This window comes from Periophthalmus magnuspinnatus, chromosome 16 (genome assembly GCF_009829125.3).
Source record: "Periophthalmus magnuspinnatus isolate fPerMag1 chromosome 16, fPerMag1.2.pri, whole genome shotgun sequence".
Lineage (NCBI taxonomy): Eukaryota > Metazoa > Chordata > Actinopteri > Gobiiformes > Gobiidae > Periophthalmus > Periophthalmus magnuspinnatus.
Genome location: NC_047141.1, coordinates 6110028 through 6137018, shown reverse-complemented (window position 1 = coordinate 6137018; position 26991 = coordinate 6110028). Strand labels below are relative to the sequence as shown.

General features: G+C 43.7%; 1 protein-coding gene across 1 annotated transcript; it reads left to right on the top strand.

Moving 5' to 3' along the window:
• Positions 1–1416: 1416 nt before the first annotated feature.
• Positions 1417–26512, top strand: LOC117384299 (lamin-A-like). The gene is made up of 13 exons (XM_033981588.2): positions 1417–1577; positions 2013–2353; positions 16583–16739; positions 17681–17806; positions 18197–18364; positions 19200–19325; positions 19895–20115; positions 20266–20686; positions 21145–21252; positions 21464–21583; positions 21887–21940; positions 22316–22474; positions 23626–26512. Exons 2-13 carry the CDS (start codon positions 2022–2024, stop codon positions 23659–23661), a joined length of 2028 nt encoding a protein of 675 aa, XP_033837479.1. The 5' UTR covers positions 1417–1577; positions 2013–2021; the 3' UTR covers positions 23662–26512.
• Positions 26513–26991: the final 479 nt, after the last annotated feature.

Below are 26991 nucleotides of genomic sequence, written 5' to 3'. Positions count from 1 at the left end.
AATAGGCATCATGTCCCATACGTCATGAGGAGTGTGTGTTGGCAGCAGGTCAGCGTCTCTCCAGTGCAGTGTTGGGTTCACATTATTGTCATCTGCATTTGACCCATTTCATACATCGCCTGCATCTTATCAGCCACCAGTTCTGTGACCCCTGCAGTGTTTCTGTCCACATACAGGACGCTGCAGATGAGAAAAGAAAATGCATATCCAACATAAATAAATAAAAATAAATAAATCTGACCAGTCCAAACAGTCTTCTTTACTCTTTCATTTAAAAGCGTTCAGGGACTGTAAAAAGCAGATAAATCACAGAATTAAATGCATAAATTAGAGGCTTATATTGCGTAATTTGCATGTAAATATAAGTTTGTTAAACATAATTAAACTGTGCTTTCGTGTTTTCCGGCCTCGGAGGTGCACTGGCCAAGTGTTTAGTCCCATGTTCGTAGCTTTATGAATTACTCTGTGGGCTTCTTTTCTCCTCACAGTAAAAACATGATAAGCATTTGGTGATAATCTGTCCAAATATGAAAGTTTGAGAGGACTTTTCTCTTTGTTAGCTGCAGATTTCAAGTCAAACTTTTATCTTAAATCTCCGAGTCTTACCCAGTTAATAACAAACTCCTTTGACAGTTTTGTGAGCATTCTGGCCTGTCACGTTCACAGTTGTATTAGTAATAATTCCGTAAAGTTAAAACCGTCTACCTACATGTTTTCTCAGTTCTCCGGAGAAGCTTTTTCGCTCTGTGTTTTGCATATGCTCATTCTTCTTTCTGACTCAAAAATCATCTTGAACCAAAAACACCAAATTATAACATAAATAAATGACATTATGTCCAATATTTTTGCAATTAAGAATAAATCAGCATTAGGATTGTTATCAGAAAAAGCTGTATTAGATTTGAATGTGCTTATTTACCTCGTATCTGGGGGCACAGATAATGATTTTGCATTTTAAAATCTAAATCTTGCATACAGTTCCTTTTAAAATATCTTCTGAACACTGCACTGGCTCCAGCAGAAATGTATCTCTGTGTTTAGTCCAACTTTAAACCGTGAAACATCGGCTCCATCTCTCCTGCTCTCTTCCATTCACATTTTGTAACTCCACTCTGTTTGTCCTGGTTTAGACCTGGTTTTGCTCTGGTCTATCCCTAGTTTCAATCACTTTATTGCCCTGCTAAAGTTCTAGGTTTGCCCTGATCTGACCCACTTAGTCTAGCTCTGGTTTAGATCTTGTTTCTATTTTAGTCCCATCTTAATTCCGGTTTGGTCCTGATGTAGTCCTGGTTGTTGCTACAAAGCCAGGAACAGGCAGGGCTCTGTGCACAGCGATCAGATCAAGCCCCGCCCTTTCACACTCCTCCTCCCACTCAGAGCCCAGCCCCTTACATCCACAGCCCCGCCCCTCCGAGTCAGTACATGTGCAGAGCAGAGGCAGAGTGCTCCCGACAACTCACACACCCTCTGCTCCACAGCTCCAGCGTGCTCCTGCTACCCAGCCTCGCTCCAGAGAGTACCCACCCACAGGCCCCCTCTGAAGGCTACAGACAGCACCTCCTCTGCCCCCGCTACAGGTCAGTCTAACACTGCTCCCGCCCTAGGGCCAGAGGGAACTTATCCGCTGGGTCATTGGTCTGGTCTGAAAACTTTGCTGTGAGCTCTGGTGAGACTGGTTTGTTCACGTGGGTGTGTCAGCTTTGCATGTGCGTGTGTGTGTGTGTTCACCCCTCCCTCTCTTTCACACACTCACACACACACACACACACTCACACAGTTGATGTTTTGTTTCAGTGTGTGTGATCACTGTGGCGTTAGTAGACACACTACAGTTGTTGTAGGATCTGGTGTTTTTCGGGATGGTACAAACAGGATGACAGTGGTTTGTTGACTCTTACTCTGTTGTGGAACATGAAATGAAACGTGAGATTAGTCAGAATCTTTGAAGTCTACTTTCACTTTTGTTCTATCATGTGCCACTGTGCGTCACCCTCCTGTGTATTCCTCCTCAGATTGTCACCATGGAGACCCCGGGCACCAAGCGTGTGCGCAGTGCCGTGTCCCCGGCCCGGATCAGCCGGCTGCAGGAGAAGGAGGATCTGTGTAACCTTAATGATCGCCTGGCTGTCTACATAGACAAAGTGCGCTCCCTAGAGGCGGAGAACACCAGCCTGCGCATGCGCATCACTGAGTCCGAGTCCACCGTGACTCGCGACCTGTCGGGCATCAAGGCGGCCTATGAGAGTGAGCTGGCTGACGCCCGCCACACCCTGGACCAGGTGGCCAAGGAACGTGCCCGCCTGCAGCTGGAGCTGGGCAAGCTGCGCCAGGAGCACCAGGAGCTCAAGGCCAGGTCAGACTCACACGGTCACCTGCACACGGCCACCTGCACACGGCCACCTGCACACGGTCACCTGCACACGGCCACCTGCACACGGCCACCTGCACACGGCCACCTGCACACGGCCACCTGCACACGGTCACTTACACACCATCAGCCTCGCCAAAATATCACAATAAATATCACACCGGGAGATTGATCATTACGTCTCTATTTGTCACCATGACTTTTTGAGCAGGATGATGTAGTTTTAAAATCTTCTGAATTGCAGAAGTTTGAGCTGCATTTGGTTCTTTTGTTTAAAGACTTGAAATGACTTGAAGCATAAAGCAGAGGATGTGACTTGGGACGTGACTTGGGACGTGACTTGGGACGTGACTTGGGACGTGACTTGGGACGTGACTTGGGACGTGACTTGGGACGTGACTTGGGACTTGAGGCCAAAGACTTGAGACTTGCACAACAGGGACTTGGTCTCACAATAAAGTGTGGGGACAATAAAGTGTATCTCACCTTGACCTTTGTTTAGATCTGGTCGTGCTCCGAGAGCCAAATGTTTTCTTTGGTGACACTTGGTGTGAAAAGTTTGAGTCGCGCTGCATGTGTCACCTACAAGTGTTTTCTGTGCTGTGACCTCCACCTGAGCGGAACAGAGAAGTGGAACATCAGAGGGACTGTGGGACTTTTGTCATCAGTGTTGGTGGAAATGTATCTAAATGAATGAGTTTAGTTGAAGTAAACATTGGACAGTTGTTAAATGCAGTTAAAGTAGTAGTAGTAGTAGTAGTAGTATGCAGTGGTAGTCGACAGGCAGCAGAGTCAGTGCAGAGTCTAGACTTTGGTTGCACAGTACAGTAATGATAACTTTCACATACTTCAGTGTTCAGTGTGCGGTTACATATTTACACAGCAGATCATAAACCTGCAGATCTGAGGCCTCTGGGCCTGTCTCGGCACGTGGTCTCAGCGAGACACTGAGACATGTCCCTCCCTGTCCTCCGGTTAGGTGCTCTCTCTATATGTTAGTACTAGCCTGCTCCGGTTGGATGCTCTCTGTATGCTAGCATTAGCCTGCTCCAGCTGGGTGCGCTCTGTATGTTGACATGATCCTGCTCCAGCTGGGTACTCTCCGTATGCTAGCATTAGCCTGCTCCAGCTGGGTACTCTCCGTATGCTAGCATTAGCCTGCTCCAGCTGGGTGCTCTCCATATGCTAGCATTAGCCTGCTCTGGCTGGATGCTGCCTGTATGCTAGCATTAGCCTGCTCCGGCTGGGTGCTCTCTGTATGTTGACATTAGCCTGCTCCAGCTGGGTGCTCTCTGTATGTTGACATGATCCTGCTCCAGCTGGGTACTCTCCGTATGCTAGCATTAGCCTGCTCCAGCTGGGTGCTCTCCATATGCTAGCATTAGCCTGCTCCAGCTGGGTACTCTCCGTATGCTAGCATTAGCCTGCTCCAGCTGGGTGCTCTCCATATGCTAGCATTAGCCTGCTCTGGCTGGATGCTGCCTGTATGCTAGCATTAGCCTGCTCCGGCTGGGTGCTCTCTGTATGTTGACATTAGCCTGCTCCGGCTGGGTGCTCTGTGTATGCTAGCATTAGCCTGCTCCAGCTGGGTGCTCTGTGTATGCTAGCATTAGCCTGCTCTGGCTGGATGCTGCCTGTATGCTAGCATTAGCCTGCTCTGGCTGGATGCTGCCTGTATGCTAGCATTAGCCTGCTCTGGCTGGATGCTGCCTGTATGCTAGCATTAGCCTGCTCCGGCTGGGTGCTCTGTGTGTGCTAGCATTAGCCTGCTCCGGCTGGGTGCTTTGTGTGTGCTAGCATTAGCCTGCTCCGGCTGGGTGCTCTGTGTGCTAGCATTAGCCTGTTCCGGCTGGCTGCTCTGTGTGCTAGCATTAGCCTGCTCCGGCTGGGTGCTCTGTGTATGTTGACATTAGCCTGCTCCGGCTGGGTGCTCTGTGTATGTTGACATTAGCCTGCTCCGGCTGGGTGCTCTGTGTATGTTGACATTAGCCTGCTCCGGCTGGGTGCTCTGTGTATGTTGACATTAGCCTGCTCCGGCTGGGTGCTCTGTGTATGTTGACATTAGCCTGCTCCGGCTGGGTGCTCTGTGTATGTTGACATTAGCCTGCTCCGGCTGGGTGCTCTGTGTGCTAGCATTAGCCTGCTCCGGCTGGGTGCTCTGTGTGCTAGCATTAGCCTGCTCCGGCCGGGTGCTCTGTGTGCTAGCATTAGCTCAGGTCTTCTCAGGTCCAGATGTGTTCCTTCTCTGTGTCTGTGCTCCATTTGCATTGGCAGTTGTTGTTTGGTGTGTGGTTGCCATGGCGGTGCTTGTCTGTGGGTCATGTGACGTGGGTGACTCAGGCCTCTGGTATGGGCTGTGTGCTCACGGAGCAGGAAGAAAGGACTGGAGCTTGGTGCTCGGGGCAGGGGGCAGGAAAACCCCTGACTGCGGTGGGCTCCTGTAGGAATGTTCTCCTACTGTATGATCATGTACCCACAATGCATCTCACCCCAACGGGACGGGATACAGCCTCAAAGATCTGTCCTGGTTTAAAGTCCAGTAGGCTTAGATTAATGTTTACAACAATACTACAATTCCAAACTCAATTTTGATAGTAAGGACGAGGCCGATAGTTCATAATACTTTATATGATTTTGACACAATAGTTATGTTTAAAGGGGCACCAAGTAACATTTCCACCTTAAAAGTGCAAAAGTTGCCTAACCTGCTTGTCTCCATGGAGATGTTATTGTCTGTGATGTTGTAAAGTGATTGTACGTATCTATCCCCGTGAAGCCGAGCGGGTGGAACCAGCTGACGAGGTACAGCTCAGGGGCCTCATTTATGAAGCTTGTGTTGTACAAAAATGTGTGTGTGATTTTCCACGTTAAGTGTGTGATCTATAAAAACACAACTTTACTTGGAAATTGGCCTTCCAGTCAAAAACTCTAAAGTGTGTTTGTGTGTGGGTGTGTGTGTGTGTGTGTGTGTGTGTGTGTGTGCCTTCTGTGTATCTGCATATCTCAGTCTGTGCTCAGAAAAAGCAGGTTTGAGGAGGCTGGTGGAAGTTTGTGTTTTGTTTCTAGAATTCCACATAGTTTTATAAATGAGACTCCAGATCTGTGGAAAGGCAACCCCGCTCTCCTTAAGAACACGTGGATAATCAATATATTTTGGCAAACAACTATAATTAAGTCGTCATATAGGAGCTGTAAAAGAGTGTACGTCAAGAAGAAAACTCCAGGGTCACCCACATGATGCTCTATGGACAGTGATGGGAAGAATACTTTTTATTTAGTTACATTTTAATGCGGGTTTTCAGTATTAAGTATTTTGTAATTTATTCCTTTACATTGTCCAACCAGAGTACTGCATTCTGAGTACTAGAGTACCTTTATACTGAGTTGCGTTATGTTATAGTGAAAAAACATGAGATATAATTACAGCTTGAATCACACAAACACTCATCACAAGAGCAGCGTTCTGTTTGTTTTTTTCTCACTAATACTTCGCAGTTAAAAACTAAAATATCTTAATGAAGTACCGCCATGTATTCCATTTAAATTAGGAAAGTAACTATGTTTTGAATACCACCAAATGAAAAAGTAACTGTTCTGGAATGCAGGAAGTCAAAATTAGTATTCTGAATATGTATTTTTGGTACATGTATTTATTCAGTTACTTCCCGACACTGACTGTGCTGTTGGAAAAGTGAAAACTGATGCAGGAAAAGTCTGGAACTAAGAAAGTGGAAGAAGCCTGTACGTAAACCCCGACCCTGGCCCTTAGGTTTAGAAAAGGTCTGTGCGTTTCATCAAGATCAAAATGGCGTGAATCATTAGCGTATTTTTAGCATGTGGTTTAGCGCAGAGTTCAGAGGAAAACGTTTGTTGTGTTAAAGGTTTTCTGACGTGTTGGCGCAAAATTAGTCAGACCCCAGGACCAGATCTATCGTATAAGGTCAAAATGAGTCCGCCGGGTTTTATTATACGAGAATTAGAAAGCGTGTGGTTAGCATGCTAGTTGTTGTTAGCTTTAGAGTGACGGCAAAACCCCGCTCTGTCCTCTGATAGTTGCGAAAATGCGCTTATAAACTCGGTGAATAATTAGGATGCTCTGAATGCAGAAGTGAGTGAGGAATAACTTCGGACCTCTGCAAATCGCTTTGAAATTGTTCTGTTTTTTCACGTTTTAAGACGATATAAATCAAGCGCGACGTCTTTTAATATCGAAAGCAAAGACGAACTCGAATTGAATCGGAAAATCCAGCGATCCGTGAGGCTTGGATTGTAAAGTTTGCTCATTGTTCAGAGTTTACTGTACTTTAGATGTGACCGTGATAATACCAGATAACGCTTTACTATCAGTGAAAGTGTGTGTGGATGGGTTTTTATCACATTGTGAGGACTGATATCTCCGCACACACTCGCATCATGAGGACAAAATCAGGTCCCCATGATGTAAATCCTTTATTAGATCAACAACATGATTTAAAGATTTATGGTTTAATGTTTTTCTATAATTTAGAGGTTCCTATAGAGGCTTGACTATGAGAATCTGCCAATGATTAGGTTGCGGTTAAGGTTTAGGTTAAAGACGATTACCTAATTTCTCTTCGTAGTTCATTTTAAACAGTTTGCAGTTGTCCAAAGTTACTCCTCACTCACCTCCTGCACTCTGAACATCCTAATTATTCACCGTGATGAGTTTAAAAGCGCTTTTCACAACTAGCGGCCAAAGCGGAATCGCCGTCTAGCATGCCAACAGCGCACTTTCTGATTCTCGGACCAATTTTTGGGGGAAATTTCAACACTGTATAGGCGCAATGTTTAGGCCTGTATAACAAAAAACAATCAAAAACCAAGGAAATTTACTTGCAGTTACACCGATTGACCACTGAATTGACCTCAATGGAGTGTGGCAGCAGAGAGCACTCTAGACGCTCATATGCAGCTCCACCATTTAAACCAATGCATTAAAGAGAAAGTTATGTTTTAGTAGCTGTCCACCGCAGTGACCGCTGTGCACCAGAGGGTTAAACGCGTTATAATTCGATGCAGGTAGCGCGCAGTGGTCTCATTTTGACCTCAAGAGCTGCTTATGCAATGTATCTGTACTGGGGCAAGGCACATTTTGCTCAAATACATGGAGAAAAAAGCAGCTACAGTCACTTTACGGTCAGTTTACAGGAAATGAACGGAAGTCAAGGTAATCTCCCCACACAGCATGGAAACCCAACGTGTGTGCGTGCAGAGTGAACAGCCCCTCCCTGCCCTGCTCTGTCTGTCTGTGTGTGTGTGTGTGTGTGTGTATATATATATGTGTGGGTGTGTGTGTGAGTGGGTGTGTGTGAGTGAATTGCCGTGGTGATGGATGAGACACACCTATACACTGCCGCTGCGGGTCACACCTGTCCAAACCGCCCACACCTCCCAGTGAAAGTGTCTGACAATGAGAAGGACGTGGTTTACATTGTGCGTTACAAACACGAGAAGCTACTCAAAGGGGCACAGTCGTGATACTTCGCAGCTGATGTCACCCACAATCCCCGAGGATGTGACGCCAACTGAAGCTCTGTTACTCAATTTAGACTTTATTCTGAGCTTTATTTTAACACAGAGAACTGACTTAGCTGGAACTACGACACGTGAGCTGATGTGTGCTGTTTAAATCCATTTGGTGTTTTCTGACTTTAGACTTAGACCTAAAAAAAAAAACCTTATTTGGCAATGTTTGTTATCGCATGCGTTTTGTCACCATGGTAACTTCTCAACATTCCACCATAACCATGCGTGCAGGCGTGCAGTAAACCCCCAGCGCGATGTCACTACGAAGTATCAATTTGCATTTTCACTTCCACTGAAGTCTGGAGGACTAAAGGGGCGGGGGGATGGGCGGGGTCTGGAGGACTAAAGCGGAGGGGGGAAGGGCGGGGTCTGGAGGACTAAATTGGGCGGGCGGGGTCTGGAGGACTAAAGAGGGCGGACGGGGTCTGGAGGACTAAAGGGGAGGGGGAAGGGCGGGGTCTGGAGGACTAAAGGGGAGAGATGGCAGCACACTGTTTTGACTGTTTTGACTGTTTTAGACCACAAAGCTGCAAATTAAAGCTGCACTAAGTAATATTTCTGTTGTCATGAAGCACTAGCCTGTACACTGTGTAGTATAGTCTTTGGATGGGGGGTGTAGCTGAAGCAACAGGAAGAGGGAGTGTCCCTAAGGATCACACTGTTTGACTCTATAGCTTTGGTGAGTCTACTGATAACACTATTTGGAGTGTCAAGTATTTCCTGTAATCGACTGGCCAGTTTTCCGGTTTCTCCTGTGAATGTTCCTTTATATAAGTGTAACAGCAGAGAAGGAGATGGAGGAGAGTGAGATGTTCTGAGGAGGAGATGGAGCAGAGTGAGATGTTCTGAGGAGGAGATGGAGCAGAGTGAGACGTTTTGAGGAGGAGATGGAGCAGAGTGAGACGGTCTGAGGAGGAGATGGATTAATATAAAATGATTACCTTATAGGCATAGTCAAAGGCCTACTTAAAAAATGGTTTAAGAATTTGTTATAATATTGTAAAATAATGTCTTAAACTCCTCCACAGCTGTTTCAGAACACAGTGTTAGTCCCTGTTTCTAAAGGCAGTGTTTTTTCAGCATATTATTCGTGTTTGAGGCCTGTAAAAAGAGAGACGCCTGCCTGAAGCACATGACGACTTCACATCGGCTCTGCTCCTCCGCTGATCTGTCCAAAGTTTGGTTTTCACTCTTAAAACTCATGAAGACATCAAAGAGACAAAACAAATGCTCTCTGTCATTAATAATATTTTAGCAGCTTTAGTCTGTGTTTAAGCTGCTCTCTCAAAGCCGATACTCTAAAAATGCCTAGATCGTCGGTCCTAGAGGAGAGTGACATGTTCTGAGGAGGTGAAGGAGAAGCACGAGATGTTCTGAGAAAAGTAAGATGTTCTGAGAAGGTGACGGAGAAGCGTGAGATGTTCTGAGGAGAATGATGGTGGAGAGCAAGATGTCCTGAGGAGAGTGAGATGTTCTAAGGAGGTGATGGTGGAGAGTGACATGTTCTGAGAAGGTGATGGATGAGTGTGAGACGTTCTGAGGAGAGACCGATGTTCTGAGGAGGTGATGAATTGTGAGATGTTCTGAGAAGGTGATGGAGGAGTGTAAGATGTTTTGAGGAGGAGATGGAGGAGAGTAAGATGTTTTGCGGAGGAGATGGAGGAGTGTAAGATGTTTTGAGGAGGAGATGGAGGAGTGTGAGATGCTCAGAGGAGGAGATGGAGGAGAGTGCGAGATGTTCTGAGGAGGAGACGGAGAGTGAGATATTCTGAGTAGATCGTGTTTTTTAGCAGAATTGTGATAGTTTTCCACTATAACCCTGGTTCACCAACTCCGTGCTCCTCCTCCTTTAGTGAAACCGGATCTGTTCCTTTTGTAAAGTGTGGTTCTTTGCGGCCCTCAAAGTTTCCACAGCTGGCTGGAGGCCCGATGACTCACACACATGGTAGTAAATGGTTTTAAGATGGCGGTCTCCAGGAAGACTCCTCTCTCCGGCTCCTCTCTCCGGCTCCTCTGGCTCTCGTCGGGGCTGCTTAAGTAACAGCGGCTGAATGCCAAACAAAGGCGTATTGAGAGAGCGAGTCCTGGCATCGTAAACGTGTGCAGATGCTTTCGTTTACTACACAAAACTTTTGCACAATACTTTCTCTCGCCGCTGCTTTTTCCTGGTGGATGTTCCATTGCTTAAAACAGTGCAGGAAGTAGAAACGTGGACAATGTTGAGCCCAAAGCAGTAGATGTTTTGCTTTGAAATGTTCCACAGTATGGCATTAAACTGGTCTATCATGCATGAATTCAATAACAGATGGTTTTTTTTTATTGCTCAACACAATACCTTGAAAAACATGCATTCTTACTGTGAGCGGCCTCGTTTCTCCACAGATCGTGTACGTTAAGTCATATGTTTTTAATGCTATGCTGTGGAACATCTTAGGCAAAGGAACAGCAAGCAGATGGCAGACCTTCCACCCGAAAAGTTACATATTGCACCTTTTTAAATAACGATATGTTTTAAAGGAACTGTATGTATCAGCATTACAATAGTTATCAGTAAAAGCTGTGTTTGATTTGAACAAAAATTTGAAAACTGAATGGTCACATGCAGTTCCTTTAACATAATGGGCTGATGGGGCGTTAGATCTAAGCTGCCTGGTTTGGATTGAATTCTTTTTCGATCACAAAACTCAAACCAGACCATGAGCAAACTCGCCACCGAAATAACAAGTCTGGAGCTCTGCATATGTAAGCTCTGAACTGAACCAAACTTGTATTTCACGTGATTTTTTTGACTAAAACTAAACCTTAAAACTAGTGTAGTCTCTATGGAGAAGGTTCTTGCTTCACCTGGAATGCCCCATAGTATAGAATTGAATATATCTGTCTCGCATTCACTTCATAATTATTCAAAAACACCTTTTAAAACTATGCATGGGGGGGAACAACATGGTAAAAAGCTCAAAAAAGTCGGTATTGCATCACAGTCCCTCTATAAAGGGCAGGAGGCAGAGTTGAGCCCAGGTATTCTCCTTTCCAAAATTGTAGGTTTGCGGTCGGAGGAATCTCTGCCGGAGGAGTTCATTGTAAATCCCGGGTTACGAGACGGCATGTTTCTGGTTAAATGTGCGAGGGGACGGCCCACTTCTGTCTTGTAAACACCTCGCAGTAACAGTGTGGTGCGCATCCCTCATTAGTATTACTCCGAGCAGGCTGAGCAGTGGACTGAAATCAAATAGAAATCATAATTTGACTTCACAATTAAGTTACAAAGTGTGCCGCAGTCCTCTTTGAGATGTCCCTGTGTCTCCGTGGGGTCATATTCTGTGTAAAAGCTGCTGGCCCTTTAGTTTATTTCCGAAATGTCCCTGCGTGTCAGATGCCGTCGCTTCCAAACAATTGTAACACTGATTTATTCTTAATTACAAAATCATTACGCATGATGGCCAAGTTGTTTGTTTTTGTTCAAATCAGCTCTTCCACACCAGTAGCCGGTCTCACTAGTGTCTGAAGTGAGCAGCTTGACAGACATGTTATTTAATAGTTACAATCCTGCAGTACTTTAGTTACAGACTACAGGCTCCCTCTGGCTCCTGGGTATAAAAATAAGTGCTATGTTTGTGGTAGACCTGTGTAATAATCCTGTCAAACTCGTCTTCAAACATCTGCTGCTGTCATACTGGTCTGCTCGCCTCACCTGCCTCGCTCACTCCTGTCCTTTTATTTGAATATCTCCTAGGGGTGTGCACGTTATCAAGTTTGATTTAATGGAGTGATCTCGAGCCGATCCTCTGTTAGATTTTTATGCTCCGATTCTCCCCTCCCTTTACTGTCCGTCATTAATCAAACTACTGCACATCGCATCAGGTTTGTCAAGTTGCTGTGTACATTTTGTATCATGTTTTTGTGTATTTATGGAGAATTGTCGTGTGGGGGCATGGGTGATGTAGACTTGTGGGGGGAGTCTTGCACAGAATCTCACAGTTAACCATAAGGAGGGTTTGAATAGGGCCCAGGATAGATCACTAAAATACTCAAATATGCACGGATGACATCTAAAACCTCTTAAAACAGACTTCAACAGTAATCATTTACATTCATTTCCTGGTTTACCTTCTGCAGATGAGCAGGGGTGAGATAGTGAGGCAGTTTCTGTTCACTAGGAACGTCACGAGGTTGGGTCCACAAGAAGTCATTTGTGCAATCCAGTTCACCATGTAGTTATTTTTATTTTTTTATATATTTTTGGCTCATGAGGAAAGAACAATGTACATCCAGAACAATGCTGCTCTGGTCCTGACTAGAACCAGGAAGTACGAGCACATGAGTCCTGCACTGGCTTCATACGGCTCAGAGAATAGACAATGTTTAAGTCCAGGTCCAAACTGGTTCTGTTTAGCTGTGCATATGAGGTTTTTATTCAGCACTCTTATCTTTTAATGTTTATTTTATGATGATTATTTATGTTTTGATTAGTTGTATTGTGATTTTAATGTCTTTCTTCTTCTGTAAAGCACTTTGTGTATCCATTATGCTGTACAAATAAACTTGTGAAAAAAAGGGCTGGACGATATGACAAATAAATCACTATCTCCTGATAATGATCAGATCATGCACCAGGAATGTGCTAAAACATGTCTGTAAATGTTTTGAGGTTTAAATATCACACCAAAAGTGTCTGTAAAATGAAATAAAGGTGCTATGCAGCACTCAGGGGCCCATCTCCAGATCTTGAGCTAGTCTTGGTCAGGATTACCTTAGCTGGAGGATTTGACCTATGGTGCATGTTTTGGGTTTACCGGGGAACTGGAGGAAACCCACCCGGGCACAGGGGCACAGGGAATATTGATCTGAAAAAGTTTAATAACATAAACCGGTCCTTTGACTTCCTGTTCTGCTGGTTCCCCGCCTCTTCATAGTGGCACGTGCCTGAGCAGCCAGTCCCTTCTACTCTGAATCCAGAAGCATCTGAAATTGAAAAATTCTCATATAATTCAGAACAAAATGTATAACTTCTTTGACCTGAGATAAATAAGAGCTTTTGAGTGTTGATCTGCGCTGTTTCTCAGTCCTCGCTGTTGGTTTTTCCAACTTTTTTATGCATAAGCAGGCGTGTTTGTTTTGACACAAATGCCGCGTCTCTCCGATTGGTTAATCCATGTCAGTCATGCCCTCTGGACAGGATACAGCTCCAGATTCACTCTTCTTTTGTCAAAAAAGTATAAAGAAATGGTTGGACATAGGGGGTAGGTGAAAACAAAAATTTTCTCAGCATCCATTCCTCAAATAATGCACAGTACACTATTACTCAAATATGCACTAATCAAAGTCCAACTTACACTTAAAGGGCCTGCACCTGAGTTTTCCCATGGAGTGAATACAATGTGTCTTGCCCCAGTACAGATATACTGTATAAGCAGGTCAGAATGTCTGCTTATACAGTATATCTGCACCTAATTATGAAGGGTTTTGTTGTCCAAGGACCAAGATATGATCAGGTAGTGCATGTTAGCATGCTAGTTGTTGTCAGTATTACCGGCCAAACTCCACTGTGGTCTGTGAAAGTTGTGAAAAGTACTCATCATGGTGAATAATTAAGATGCTCAGAATGCATTTAGTAAGTGAGGAATAACTTTGGACCTTTGCAAACCATGTAAAATGAACTAGTTCTGTTTTTCATGTTTTTAAGACGGTAAAAATCTGGTGCACAGCCTTTTTAATGTGAAGGAAACAGTTAAAACTTGCTTAAAAGCTCCCCCAAGTCTATTACATAATGTTTCCCTTTCAAAAGCAACTGAATACTTTCATCTAAACTATTCATTCTCGCTCCAGCTGGCCCGGGGCAGCTGCGACTGGGTGCATTTTGCTGTATTGTGTATTTTCATGAGCTCTGTTTATACTGAGCAGTTTGACTGTTGATTGAAAAGCCCCATACACTGTTTCTGTGTGTGCGTGTGGGCGGGGGACCGAGCACACTTTGATGACTCACTTATGGACATTCCTTACTGTATTCCTGTCACATGACCATCTCCCGCCTTATCTGTATTCCCGCCTCAGAGGGTGTCTCCCATTTGTGCTCACTTGATCACTGGATTCCTGCCCAACCACACACAAAGAAGACAAGGCCGTAGAAGGACAAGTTTGGTCATCTGTCCTCAGAATTACACCCAAAGAAAAAATTTGTTTAGGATTTAGGATGGTCATTCCCGACATGACATTTCAGTTCATTTCAGCAAAGATTCTCAGGGGATCTCCAAGGGTTTTTAGAAAAGCGCTCCAGACTAGAGTGAATTTAAATGAACGGGGTGGCATGTTAAAGAGGAGGCATCTTGCAGAATCAATATTTAGCTTTTTACCATGTTATAACGTTGTCTCCTCTTCAAAAACATGTCTGAAGAGGTTTTAGATGTCACCATTACATGTCTGAGTATTCTAGCGATCTCTTTCCTTACTTTTAGCTGTAAGGTTCTGTGCAACGCTCCGCCCACAAGCCTACGTCACCCATGGTCCCACACGACAATTCTCCATAAATATACAAAAACATGATGCAAAACTGTACATAGTAACTAGACAAATCATCTTTATTAACCAGAATGTAATACTTGTTCTTATATAAGACAGTAGCTTCTCAGGTCGATGAAGGATATGTGGGTCCCCAGCATGTCAGTGGGTAAAATAATGGTCCCTGCTCGATAAGTGTTGTGTGTAGCAGTGTATATCGCAGTGTGCAGTGTGCAGTGTGCTGGTATGACTGGTTTTGCTTTGCCAGTTGTTCTGTAGTAGTGCCATGATGTCACCAGACTCATGAAAGCTCCATTCACAGACACCCAACTGCTGTGGCACATGTGTCTAAACTCACTGTTAGCATCAGTGTAACTTTCTAGAGGCGGCACGTCACCTGCACGATTCCATGGAAATAAGTCAAGTTAAAACCATACTTTAAATGATCAGTCTCAGTGGAGAATGTTCCAGTGTTGTAATGTTGATAAGTACAGCTTTTCCAAAGAGACAGGCCAAATAAGAGTCAAGTTTGTGGAGGTGCAAGCTTCACTACAGTAAGCACTAGGGTTGTCAAAAGGATCAAACAGCAGATACTGATCGATATTTAAAAAAAAAAAGGTATCAATACTAAAAAAAGTCACATTTACAGGACAGAAATGAACCTTTCCTGAATAGCTTTAGAATGATCTTGAGCTGCATCAGAACAAGTATAAGACACATATAACTATGGACCACTATGGAACCTACCTGGACACTGAGGGATTGCACATGGGAATATAAAAAGTACTACTATTTAATGTTGAAAATCACATTCTACTGTCACATTCACAGTAAGGCCGCATGTTTTTCTACCATTTTCAGTCTAATAAAAACACCAAAAATGAAAAAACACATGCTTTTATTATTATTTTTTTAATTACAGTGTGAAGCTGTAAGTGCCACCCTGTAGAATCATACAGATTTGCTCTAGTAGAAGGAGGGGCCCGCAGCAGAGGGGAGGTTAAACAGATTGTTAGTAATTAGCTCGTTGACCACAGGAAATGGGCCTTCACTGATTGTGTTAATGCAGAACTCCACTCATCACTGTCACGGCCAGATGTGTGTGAGAGGTGGTGGCGAGGCCAACACTATAACACTAGGGCGGCACTAGATATTTTTCATTGCTATAGAGGTGTTAAGTTCTACAATGAGGAGAGGAACACTTAACATGTTCATTTAGAGCCTTGTATTTGTGAATTATGAAGACTAATTGAAAATGATTGTGTTACATTTGCACAATTTTAGTTGAGATTAAATGTGCTATGTAAATGGAGGGAAATCTATGGGAGTACGTTGGCTTTCTAGGGGAGTCTAGTGCTGCCTCAAGCCTGTTGGAGGGGACACTAAAATGTTTCACATGTGATGCATAGGAGACAGATTCTGGGACGCACAGTTTATTTAGAATGAAGCTGCTTCAATCAAAATCAGATGTTGTTATTTCATGTGATTCAATCGAGATTTTACTTTCACTCAGCCCATATGAAATGCTCTTGTTACTGCCTATGATAGTTACACTTATGGTCCAGAAACACTCTCCAAGTCCTGGATAAATCACTGTCCTCATTTAGACCTGGTTTAGTTCTAGTTAAATCCTGGTTTAATCATGATTTAGTCCTGCTTTACTATTGATTTAGCCATGTTTTATACATAATTTAGTCCTGGTTTAGTCCTGCTTTTGCTTGGTTCATATTTACTCGTAATTTAGTTTTAGTTCAGATCTGTTTTAGATGTAGTTCTATCACTCTGCCCGCTTCTGATTGGTTGTGGTGGGCTTTACGTTTTCTCCACAGAAATGGTAAGAAGGAAGCTTTTGATTTGGTTCTTTTTTTGCCTGGTATAAGGTTATTCATGATTTAGTCTTGATTTAGACCTGCTTTAGGCCTGGTTTAGACCGGTTGTGTAACTCTGCCCCCCTCTGGTTGGTTATGTTCTCACTGAAGCTGTCCTCTGCTCTGCTCTCTCCACAGGAACAGTAAGGAGGCTTTTGAGTTAGTTGTGGTTTAGTTCCAGTTTAGTTCCAGTTTATTTCCGGTTTAGCCCTGATTAAACCTGTTTTAGATCTGGTTGTGTGTAATTCTGCCCCCCTCTGGTTGGTTGTGTCCTCACTGCTGCTGTACTCTGCTCTCTCCACAGGAACACTAAGAAGGAGGCTGACCTGGAGGCGGCTCTGGCCCGGCTGAGGGAGCTCGAGGCCCTGCTCAACTCCAAGGATGCCTCCCTGAATACCGCCCTGGGGGAGAAGAGAGCTCTGGAGCTAGAGGTCAAGGAGCTCAAGGCAAACATTGCCAAGGTAAATATGCTCCACAAGTCCTGGTTTAGTATTTGATCATACCTAGTTTAGTCCTGGTTTAGTCCTGGTTTAGTCCTGGTTTAGTTCTGGTTTAGTCCTGGTTTAGTCCTGGTTTAGCCCTGGCTTAGCCCTGGCTTAGCCCTGGTTTAGCCCTTGTTTAGTCCTGGTTTAGTCCTGGTTTAGTACTTGTTTAGTACTTGTTTAGTCCTGGTTTAGTCCTGGTTTAGTCCTGGTTTAGTCCTGGTTTAGTCCTGGTTTAGTCCTGGTTTAGTCCTTGTTTAGCCCTGGCTTAGCCCTGGTTTAGTCCTGGTTTAGTCCTGGTTTAGTCCTGGTTTAGTCCTGGTTTAGTCCTGGCGCCTCCCTGACCTCCCTGATAGCTCTGGAGGGGAAGGTCAAGGAGCTCAAGGCACACATTGCCAAAGTAAATAGACTCAAATCCAGGTTTAGTCCTAGTTTAGTCCTGGTCCAGACCTGGTTTATTCCTGGTTCAGACCTGATTTTGTCCAGGTTTAGATACCTTAGATTCCTTCACATTTCTACACAGCAGATCAGAATTGGACTAAATTATGACAAAACCAGAACTAGATCAGGACGAAACCAAGTTTACACCAGGAATAATCTTGGTACAAATCAGCCTTTAGTTCACTCCTGGATCAGTCCTGGTTTAGACCCAGTTCATACTTGGTTTTGATGCTTTTCCGGACAATATGCCTGTACTACGAAACTATTAGAGGGTTCGCTAAGTAACTTTGAGATTAACGTTGGTTAAGAATACTATGAAGCTGGATCACTTTCTGTTGCTGTAGATCTTTGGCAACATGCCCTGAGCTCATAACCTGCATGGGAGGGCATCTGTTGTAAATAAAATGCAAATAGACTAGATAAGTTGTAGATCTGAGTAGGTTTGTGAACATGTATGGATCTGTCTCCTCGATCTCTAGCTGGAAGGAAGCCTGGCAGACATTAAGAAGCAGCTTCAGGAGGAGATGCTGAGGAGAGTGGACGCGGAGAACCGTCTGCAGACCGTGAAGGAGGAGCTGGAGTTCCAGAAGAACATCTACAACGAGGTTCTCTCACACTGCACCCAACAACAGTCACAACCTCTGCACATGAAACCAGACAGCTTTACAGAATCATATTAACTCTGAATGGGAGTTAAGGGGGCATCGAGTCTCAGTCCCGACGCTTATCCAAACTCTCCTTACCGTTAGCTTTAAGAAACATGATCCAAAACTGTACACAACAACTAGACAAACCTGATGCAATGTGCAGTAGTTTCATTTGGGGGATTTACGTTGGTTATGTTGTGATAACGCGCTGAAGGGACAGTGACTTGGCACGGAGAGCAAAGGGAGGGGGAATTCAGAGCATCAAAAACTAAACTGAAACTTCTAAAACATATTAATATGCTGCATTGTTTTTCAGTCTCTCACTCTATCCCTCCTCTGTGTGCGTAGGAGCAGCGCGAGACCAGGATGCGTCATGAGAGCCGTCTGGTAGAGGTGGACGGTGGCAGGAGAGACTTTGAATCCAAGCTCCAGGAGGCTCTGGCCGATCTCAGGGCCCAGCATGAGGAGCAGGTCCGGCTCTACAAGGAGGAGCTGGACAAGACCTACACCGCTAAGGTACTCTCTGCTTTACATACTCATACACTACGTTTAGCGCACTCTGGCTTCTCTGCGCATGTAAACAACCAAATCCAAATAGTCTTTGCCCCAGAACCTGTCTGACCTACTGTAGACTGCGACATGAGTGGTCTAAGAACCGGACAGGTGCGAATGATAGCTACGAGGCGTTCAAGTGAATCTACTAATTTAGCTTTAGCACTAAAACTTTGCAGCTTTACCTTCTAATAAAAATGAATAGATAGATTAGCATCATCTCATTTACATTGAGAATTTGATTTTCAGACATGCTACAAACTGCATGACTCACAGGGTATTTGCTCTGGGCAGCACAAATAAACACATTGAAGCTATGGTCGTTTTTACTTTCACTTTTACGAAGCAGACCAAAACAGTAAAAAAACACATTTTAGTCTTCGGTGGAGAGACTGTAGTTTGTCCATTTACTCACTTGTTTTAGATCCACACTAATGACAAACACATGTCTAATATTTACCTGGGTGTTTTTTACCCCGTGCAGTCCTCTCCTAGTCTGCGCCTAATGTAAATCATTATCAGTCGCTGTTACATGCAGCGGGTATCCCAGTATCTACCTGCTTCTCTGGATATGTAATTGGGACCTTTCAGATTCAGTCCATCATACCTAAATTATATTTCCCGGGTTTACATGCTTTTGACAAATATATCGGTTTTCCGTGCATGTAAAAGTAGTATTGGCTAATAAACCGGTCAATTACACCTGAACTTGAGGAGGTTCACCAGTGGCCAGGCTCACATCTTTGTAAAGTAGAAATGACTGTCTGTGTAAATGGTGAGGACACGTCCCTGTGTGCAGCTGGAGAACGCCCGGGAGTCGGCCAACAGGAACAGTCACCTGGTGGGAGCCACTCAGGAGGAGCTGCATCAGACCAGGGTCAGGATTCAGGGCATGTCCGACCAGCTCGCCATGCTCCAGAAACAGGTAGGACCCTCTGCTCAGCCTGCTCACACAGAGGTAGGCCCCTGTACTCACACCCAGGTAGGCTCCTATAGTCACACACAGGTAGCACCCTCTGATCAGCCTGCTCCAGAAACAGGTAGGCCTTCTGCTCAGCCCAGATTAGGAATGCACTGATACCGATACTGGTATTGAATATCGGTGGCGATACTGAAAATTGGGTATGGGTTCCATAATATTAAGAACCAAAGCCAAAATGTAATGTAATGTAATAAGACTATTTATGGCTGATTTTGGCCTAGAACATCTCATAATACGTATTTGAACTTTTATTCATTAAGTTGTTCAGTAGTTATTTTAAGGATAAATAAAAGTCACAGAACACAATTTATCCCCAAGAGGAATGGTGTCTTGGGCTACATTGCTACTTTAGCTGCATGAAATGACAAAATTACAGCACTCTGAACTTTATATAGACACGTACAAGCCTCATATGTACAGTATCGGCTTCCTGTTTGTAAGACTGCACAGATCTACACTTCATATTTCTTGCTTCCCTGTGCCTGACCCCTGTCTACTCTATCCCCGTGCAGCTGTCCCAGTCCGAGGGAAAGGTGCGAGAGCTGGAGGAGGCCCTGGCTCGGGAGCGTGACATGATGAGGAGGCGTATGGACGAGAAGGAGAGGCAGATGGCAGATCTCACGGCCCGCATGCAGCTGCAGCTCGAGGAGTACCAGGACCTCCTCGACATCAAGCTGGCCCTGGACATGGAGATCCACGCCTACAGGAAGCTTCTGGAGGGCGAGGAGGAACGGTAAGCTGGCACACACGGGGACAACAGGGGCATGTACCACCACCACCATATTTATTTTACAATATCTTTTGCCTTCCATCATTATTGCGATCAATATGATTGTAGCATTTATTGTAGTAATATTATGGTATACGTGTTCTGTGTCCCCAGCCTGAGGCTGTCCCCCAGCCCGACCTCTGGCAAAATGACGGTGAGCAGGACGTCTGGGTCTGCACACAGCCGGGTGCTGTACCAGACGTCCTCCAGCACCAAGGCAGCATCCAGCAGCCGTAACTCCTCTGGCACCCACGCCACCCCCGCCACCCCCGCCACCCAGGCCGCAACTAGTAGCCGCAACTCCTCTGGCGCCCACTCCACCTCTGGCATCCAAGCCAAGTCCACCGTGCAGGTGGCATCCAGCAGCCGGACCTCCTCTGGCACCAGTGCCAAGAGGAAGCGCCTGGACCTGGACTCTGAGACAACAGTCACCAAAGCCCGCATCAGCCAGCTGGCCTCAGCCAGCGGCAGGGTCACTGTGGATGAGGTGGACCTGGACGGCAAGTTCATCCGCCTCAGCAACAAGTCTGACGAGGTAACGGACATTCAGTAATCCTCTCCTTTTCAGGTGAACTAAACAGTCTGTTAGCAGTTAACCATGTTTCAGTATTTTACATTGTTGGAGTTGAGTTTTGTTTTATTCACACGTTTGAGTAACTCAAACTGAATATTTAACTGTTATCGTCTCCTTGTCAAGAGTCCCACTCGCTTGGTCCCACTGCCATTGCACATAATCAGCTGGTAGTACACATTCTTTTAGATTATTTCAGTGCATAGATTTCCTTCACTACACACAACTAACAGACTTAGACATGAGCAGCTGCTTATTTAGCAGCACAGAGCAGATAAAGACCCTCTGTCCTGTAGTATGGCCAAAGATGATTTTCGTTTTTTTCCATAAATATGATTCGTTTTCAGTTATACCTTGTATAGGACCTCCAATATTTTTTTTATAATTGGATGTTTAGATCTTTTACTGTTGTTTGTGCTCAGGACCAGTCTCTGTCTGGCTGGCAGCTGAAGAGTCAGGCTGGAGGGGGCACTGCGCTGATCTACAAGTTTCCTCATAAGTTCACCCTGAAGGCCGGAGCCACTGTCACGGTAATGTTGATATGAGCTCTGACGGTCTCACTCGACTCACTCACAAGAGGAGGATTTTATCTATGTGGATTTTGCCCCCGCATTTTCATTGCATCAGAACTGAAATTAGTACTATTTAAGATGTAATGTTTCAGTTAGTTCTGTTCATTAGTCTTTTGTTCCGTGGCTCTGTAACCCTCGGCTCACTGGTCTGTCACTGTGCTTCTGTCAGGTCTGGGCGGCCTCAGGGGGAGGGACCCATAACCCCCCCACAGACCTGGTGTGGAAGACCCAGGACGCCTGGAGCACCGGAGACAAACTGGAGATCACCCTGATCAACACCAGTGGAGAGGTGTGTCTCTGCTTCAAACTGTGGAATAGTTCTGATTTAGTCCTGGTCTAGTCTTAGTTTGGTTTGGTTTCTTTCATAATGACTGCCAGAGGGAAGTAGTGAATGTTCCCTGCACATGTGCAAAGGGAGTCATTCATCCAGGATTCATAGAACCATAGTTGCATTCATAACTTTTGTTTCATGTCCTAGTTTCGTCCTGATTTAGACTCAGTATGGTACAAAGAACTCCTCCTGCCAAAATCCAGTTAATATAATGGAATATGACTGTTTTTGAATATGGATAAACATAGATATTGTTGGCAGGAGCTGGCTTCAAGGAAAGTGACCATGATTCTGCTGGAAGACGACGAAGAATCGGTAACAGTCACTGACACATGCACACACACTTTATACTACAAAATATAAGCTCCAGACTGGTCAGTGGGCGTTTGGATTTGAGTTTTAGTTGATTTGTAGAACTATATAAATACATGTTTTTTTCTGGTATATTTAAGTACTGATTCTCTTAAAAATGTGATTTCAAATTAAAATTATTGTAATGTATTATGAATAATATTTACTTGTTTTAGTTTTTTCAGTATATTGGAACCCTCTAGTGTTTGACTCATTCCAATATATAGTGTGTTTTTTGTTTGTTTTTTTTAAATAAAATCTATAAATAAGCTAGCTGTTCAAATGAGGATATATTGCATTTTGACAGTAGCCTACAGATGTGTATGTGTCCATGTGCAGACCACTCACAGCACCAGTGAAGTGGAGCGTGAGTACAACCTGCGCAGCCGCACGGTCATCTGCGACGCCTGCGGTCAGCCTTCGGAGAGAGGAGGGGCCTGCGGGGGCGGTCTGCCGGAGGGGCTCGGCGGTCACTCCTACATCATGGGACACAACCAGGTAGGACTATGACAAGACCTGATAGGCAGGACTATGGTAACCAGTCCACACGGGGGACTAAGACAACTAGACTAGACAGGTAGGACTGTGTTAACCAGACAAGTAGGACCGCAACAACCAGGACTGAAAGGGAGGACTAAGGGTAAGGGGAAGAGTAATAATACAACCAACCCCGATAGGTAGAACTAAGGTAACCAGTCCAGATGGGTAAGATTAAAACAGCCAGGTAGGACTGCGATAATCAGATAAGACCAGAAAAGGACTGTGACGATCAGCCTTAATAACTGGAAAGAAGTGGACTGCAGTTGCTGTCAGATGGAGGAAGCAGTGCAAATTTGAAAATGAAATATATTTAATTAATAAAGATGTAAAAAAAATATGTTAATAATAAAGTTAAAGGAAGATGTCTGTGTAATCCTTCAATCGTCCAGGTCTGATCCACAAAAAAGTTGTAGGAGTGAAGACTCAGTTCTGCTCAGATTGTAAGAAGCGACTTGGATGAGCAGCGAAACGTCTTCACTCCTACAGCTTTTTTTTCCCAGTTTCCAGATTTTACTTTTGTCTTTTAAAGGAACTTAGACCTTCTTTCAAGCCGCTCAACCTCTTCGATTTAGCTTACAAAAATCATAGTTTTAGTTTTAATTTTCTTTTAAGCCTCATGTCCACTGCACGATTTTGTTTGTCTGCGATGAAAAATGTAGGATTATGGGGAAAATTTTCAGTCATAGCTAAAAATCATGGATTGAGCTGCAGCTGAGATCAAGTCCGTCTGATATATTGGCGTCTCGGTCTCAGAGTGAACCCTCATCTCAGTGAATCTGCGATCAATCTTTGTGCCCAACAGTAAACACAAGCACTCCTCAGTAAATGAAAAAGAATCAGGAGGAGATGGTCCCGTTCAGGGTGAAGCTCTTCTGCTCTTACTCACTTTTACACATGCAGAAACATCGGTAACCTCGCAGCTAAGGAGTACAATTACAGAGACGTTACCTCGCGGGGCCCAGAGTGCTGTGACTTGCCGTATGCTTTAAATTCCTCACGTTGTGTTGTGTGCCGTCCAACAAGTGGGTGCACCAGGGTTTAGTTTTTGGATGACCAGTACTCAACACAAACATTGGTCTGCGTATTGAACACTCTGTCTCCTCCTCCAGGGCCGTGTGAAGCCTGAGAGCTGCTCCATCATGTAGGACTCTGTGCTGTGGACCTCTCTCTTCGTTCGTCTTTAGTTTTGGATGAGATGTTTTGTAATCACCAGCTGTGGGGCTGTGGAGCTTTGGGGGTTTTGCCGTTTGCTGACTCTTTAGCTTGTAGTTTCCTGTACTGTAGTTAGTGCTTGCCGCTCATGGGTTAACTTTTTTGTCTTTATTTTACCTGAATTGTCGTACTGTAGGGAGCTATGCAATTTTTCAGCCTAGCGTTTTAATTACCTTTTCGTAGGGATGCACCGATGTGATATTGGTATCGGATATCGGTGTCGGTATTGAAAATTTTGGATGGGGATATTGGTTTAGCCGATATTCCATTTTGGTTTTGAGGTTTTTGTGAAGTCGAGTGGAATGTCACTGACAACATGTTTAACACTTTACAAATGCAGACAAAATCGCACCTGTTTACAAAGGCTCATGTTTATGACTCAATAATAATGCTAATGCTAATTTTAAGAGCCTAATAAATATTTAAATAACGCCACTGACTGAAATAATCTACACCTAAAAATTGTGTCCTTAATCTGCATTTAGCGTTTTAATAGAAGTTAGCATTAGCATTGTGCCCAGCAGTATCCTCTGGTGCAGTTTTCCTCTCTAGTGTTCAACATGTTGTCAGTGACGTCCACCCACAGCTCTGTCCACGGCCTCATCTGTCTGATTTAAACATTTTAGCACAATTCTGCAAAAACCTCACAGACATTATGCCAGAAATGGTCGGGCTGTTCCTCTGATGGGAAGTAGCCGGCACAGAGCCAACTGGTGTAATAGTACGATTTACAAGTCAAAGTCTCATAATATTAAACTTGTGTTTTGTCATTTAAAGTAATTACAGGCCTTGCCACAGCCTTGTGAAAATACATGTGGATCATTTTTACCTGATGCTGTTTGTGTTTAAAGGACATAAATGATATTTTCAGTCAGTGGCTATTCAGTATCGGCAGATGCTTAAAGCCCAGGTATCGGCATCGGTATCAGAACAGAAAAAGCTGATCGGTGCATCCCTACTCTTTTGCACTGCAAAAATAAATATTTAAATTATCAAAAAATGGCTTGAAGTGAGACTTGAACTGGGTGACTTTACTGAGTCGGGTTAATTTAAAAGGTGTAGATTATTGGAACACTATTACTAAAGGAACACTATGCAACTTTTCTAGTATCCAGTATCGGTATCGGTGCAACCCTGAAAACTTTAAAGGGCCCATATTATGCCATTTTCTGCTCTATGTTATAATGCTTTCTCATCACAAACAGACCTGAAGTTGTGTTTTGTCTCATTCACACACGTGTAACACACACACGCTGCATATTTAGGCTGAGTTCTTTTCTCAGATGATAATTACACCTTGTGATGTCATGTGATACAGGAAGTGCTCCGCTCTATTTTTAAACTTCATGCAGTTTCACCAGAATCGTTTGGATAATTTTAGCCCTGGAGTTGCCGATCTCTACTGAACAAAAGATAAAAGCTATTGGTTAACTTGAAAACTATCACTTCATGACATCACAAGGTGGAACAGAGCATTTTGAACTTTGGAGATGTAGACAAAACACAACTCCAGGTCTGTTTTTGAGGAGGAAACGACATTATCACATGACTTAAAGCGAGTCAATTGTGCGTAATATAGGACCTTTAATGTGAGCGGGATTGCCTCTTCACAGATCTGACTCGTAACTTGGCCTGGTGGAGTCACCCGCTTGTCTCCACGGATATACTGATAAGTTAGAGTTTAATGTCATACTGTGGAACATTCCAGGCAAAGCAATAACACCTCCATGGAGACAAGCAAATAACGCACTGACCTCCACCAGAAAAGTTAGGTAGTGCAGCTTTATAACACATTTATCAAATTTGAGGTGGATTTTTTTTAAACTACCACATAAAAAATGCAAAAATACAAAAAAAATAAATAAATCCTGATAGCCTACATGTCAAAATGATCAAAATAATTAAATAAATAAATACATAAAGTAAATAAATGTAATTGGTCAAAACGTCAGGTACAAATACAACTTAAAATTTGTGAATTCAGTCATTTTTACCTTTTTTAAATATTGATTTCTGCAGTGAGGGCAGCTTTAAGCATTCAGTAACCATATGAAAAGTGCCTTGACTCGATGTAATTCTAAATTCGTTATACTGCCCTTATGTGTTCGTGCTTTGTATGATTATTTTTTTTCTTTTTTTTAATTGCATTTCATTTGTATCAAAAGTAAAGATTGTGTAAACCAAAGATTCTCTGTGCTCAGTTAACCGTGTGCCAAAAAGGCCCGTTTGATGCTGCAGTCCAGAAGTGCTGTAATAATTTGTGATAATGTTTAAAAAAAAAAAAAAAGTAATTGTGAAAGAAATGTTTGCTTTATGCTTTACTTTGATACAGTAAAAGACCTCGACACCTGCTGTGGCTGTGCTTATTCCAACACAAATGGACACTTTATTTACATATTTACACATCATATAGTTTTTACAGCTTAGTACAAAAAGTCTGAAACGTGAACAGAAACGTGCGTACATGTCACATCCAGAGGTGGCAGTATCGAGCTATACGTTGGTCTTCCATCAGTGGTTTTTAATCTCATAGTATTTGTAACTGTACTTTGAGCTTTTATTACTCCTCCCACATGCAAGTCTCATCACAAATGCCCTGTTTTGATAATGTACAGTGCGTAACAGCCATATTTTCTTGAAACTGGTCTGATCAGTTCTTGTTTTTGATTCTTTGCGGTGACATTATGCTGGGAGGGCGGTTACCATGGTGATACAATGTACACAAATAACAAAAATAGCCTGATGGGTTTAGACAAGCTGAAAAATAAATAAATAAATGGATTTAAACTACACATTTTCAGAAGTCTGTGATCAATATGAGTGTTCGATTAAAAAAAAAAAAAAAGGTGCGAGTGACAAACTGAGCGTGTGACTGTAGTTTTATTTGAGAGGGACTTATTTAACAGCACAAATCACTTCACCTGTTGTAGCGCCAATTAAGTCAGTTCCTTATGTCCAGATTGTGTTAAAACAAAGCTCAGATTAAAGTCTAACATGAGGAAACAGAGCTTCAGACAGAAAAATGCCTCCAGTTAGCGTTTCACCCTTACCAGAGCATGTTGATGACGTCAGCTGCAAAGTATCAAAACCAAAAGTTGCTGTTTTGTCCCTCCAATTATAATACCAAATCCTAAATCAGCTGTTACCTCTTTTCTCAGTATTTATGGATAGTGTAGAATAGTTTCCAATTGCTGTTTAGAAAAAAAAATGGCATTATTATAAGTTATAACTATTTTTGGTGACTAATTGCTAGTTATAGGTGA

Bases quoted from the DNA above. Each gene is read 5' to 3' on its own strand.
- LOC117384299 (XM_033981588.2), top strand. From the start codon at position 2,022: ATGGAGACCCCGGGCACCAAGCGTGTGCGCAGTGCCGTGTCCCCGGCC. The intron at 2,354-16,582 runs GTCAGACTCACA...CTCTCTCCACAG, and splicing joins CACCAGGAGCTCAAGGCCAG to GAACACTAAGAAGGAGGCTG. The intron at 19,326-19,894 runs GTAGGACCCTCT...ATCCCCGTGCAG, and splicing joins TCGCCATGCTCCAGAAACAG to CTGTCCCAGTCCGAGGGAAA.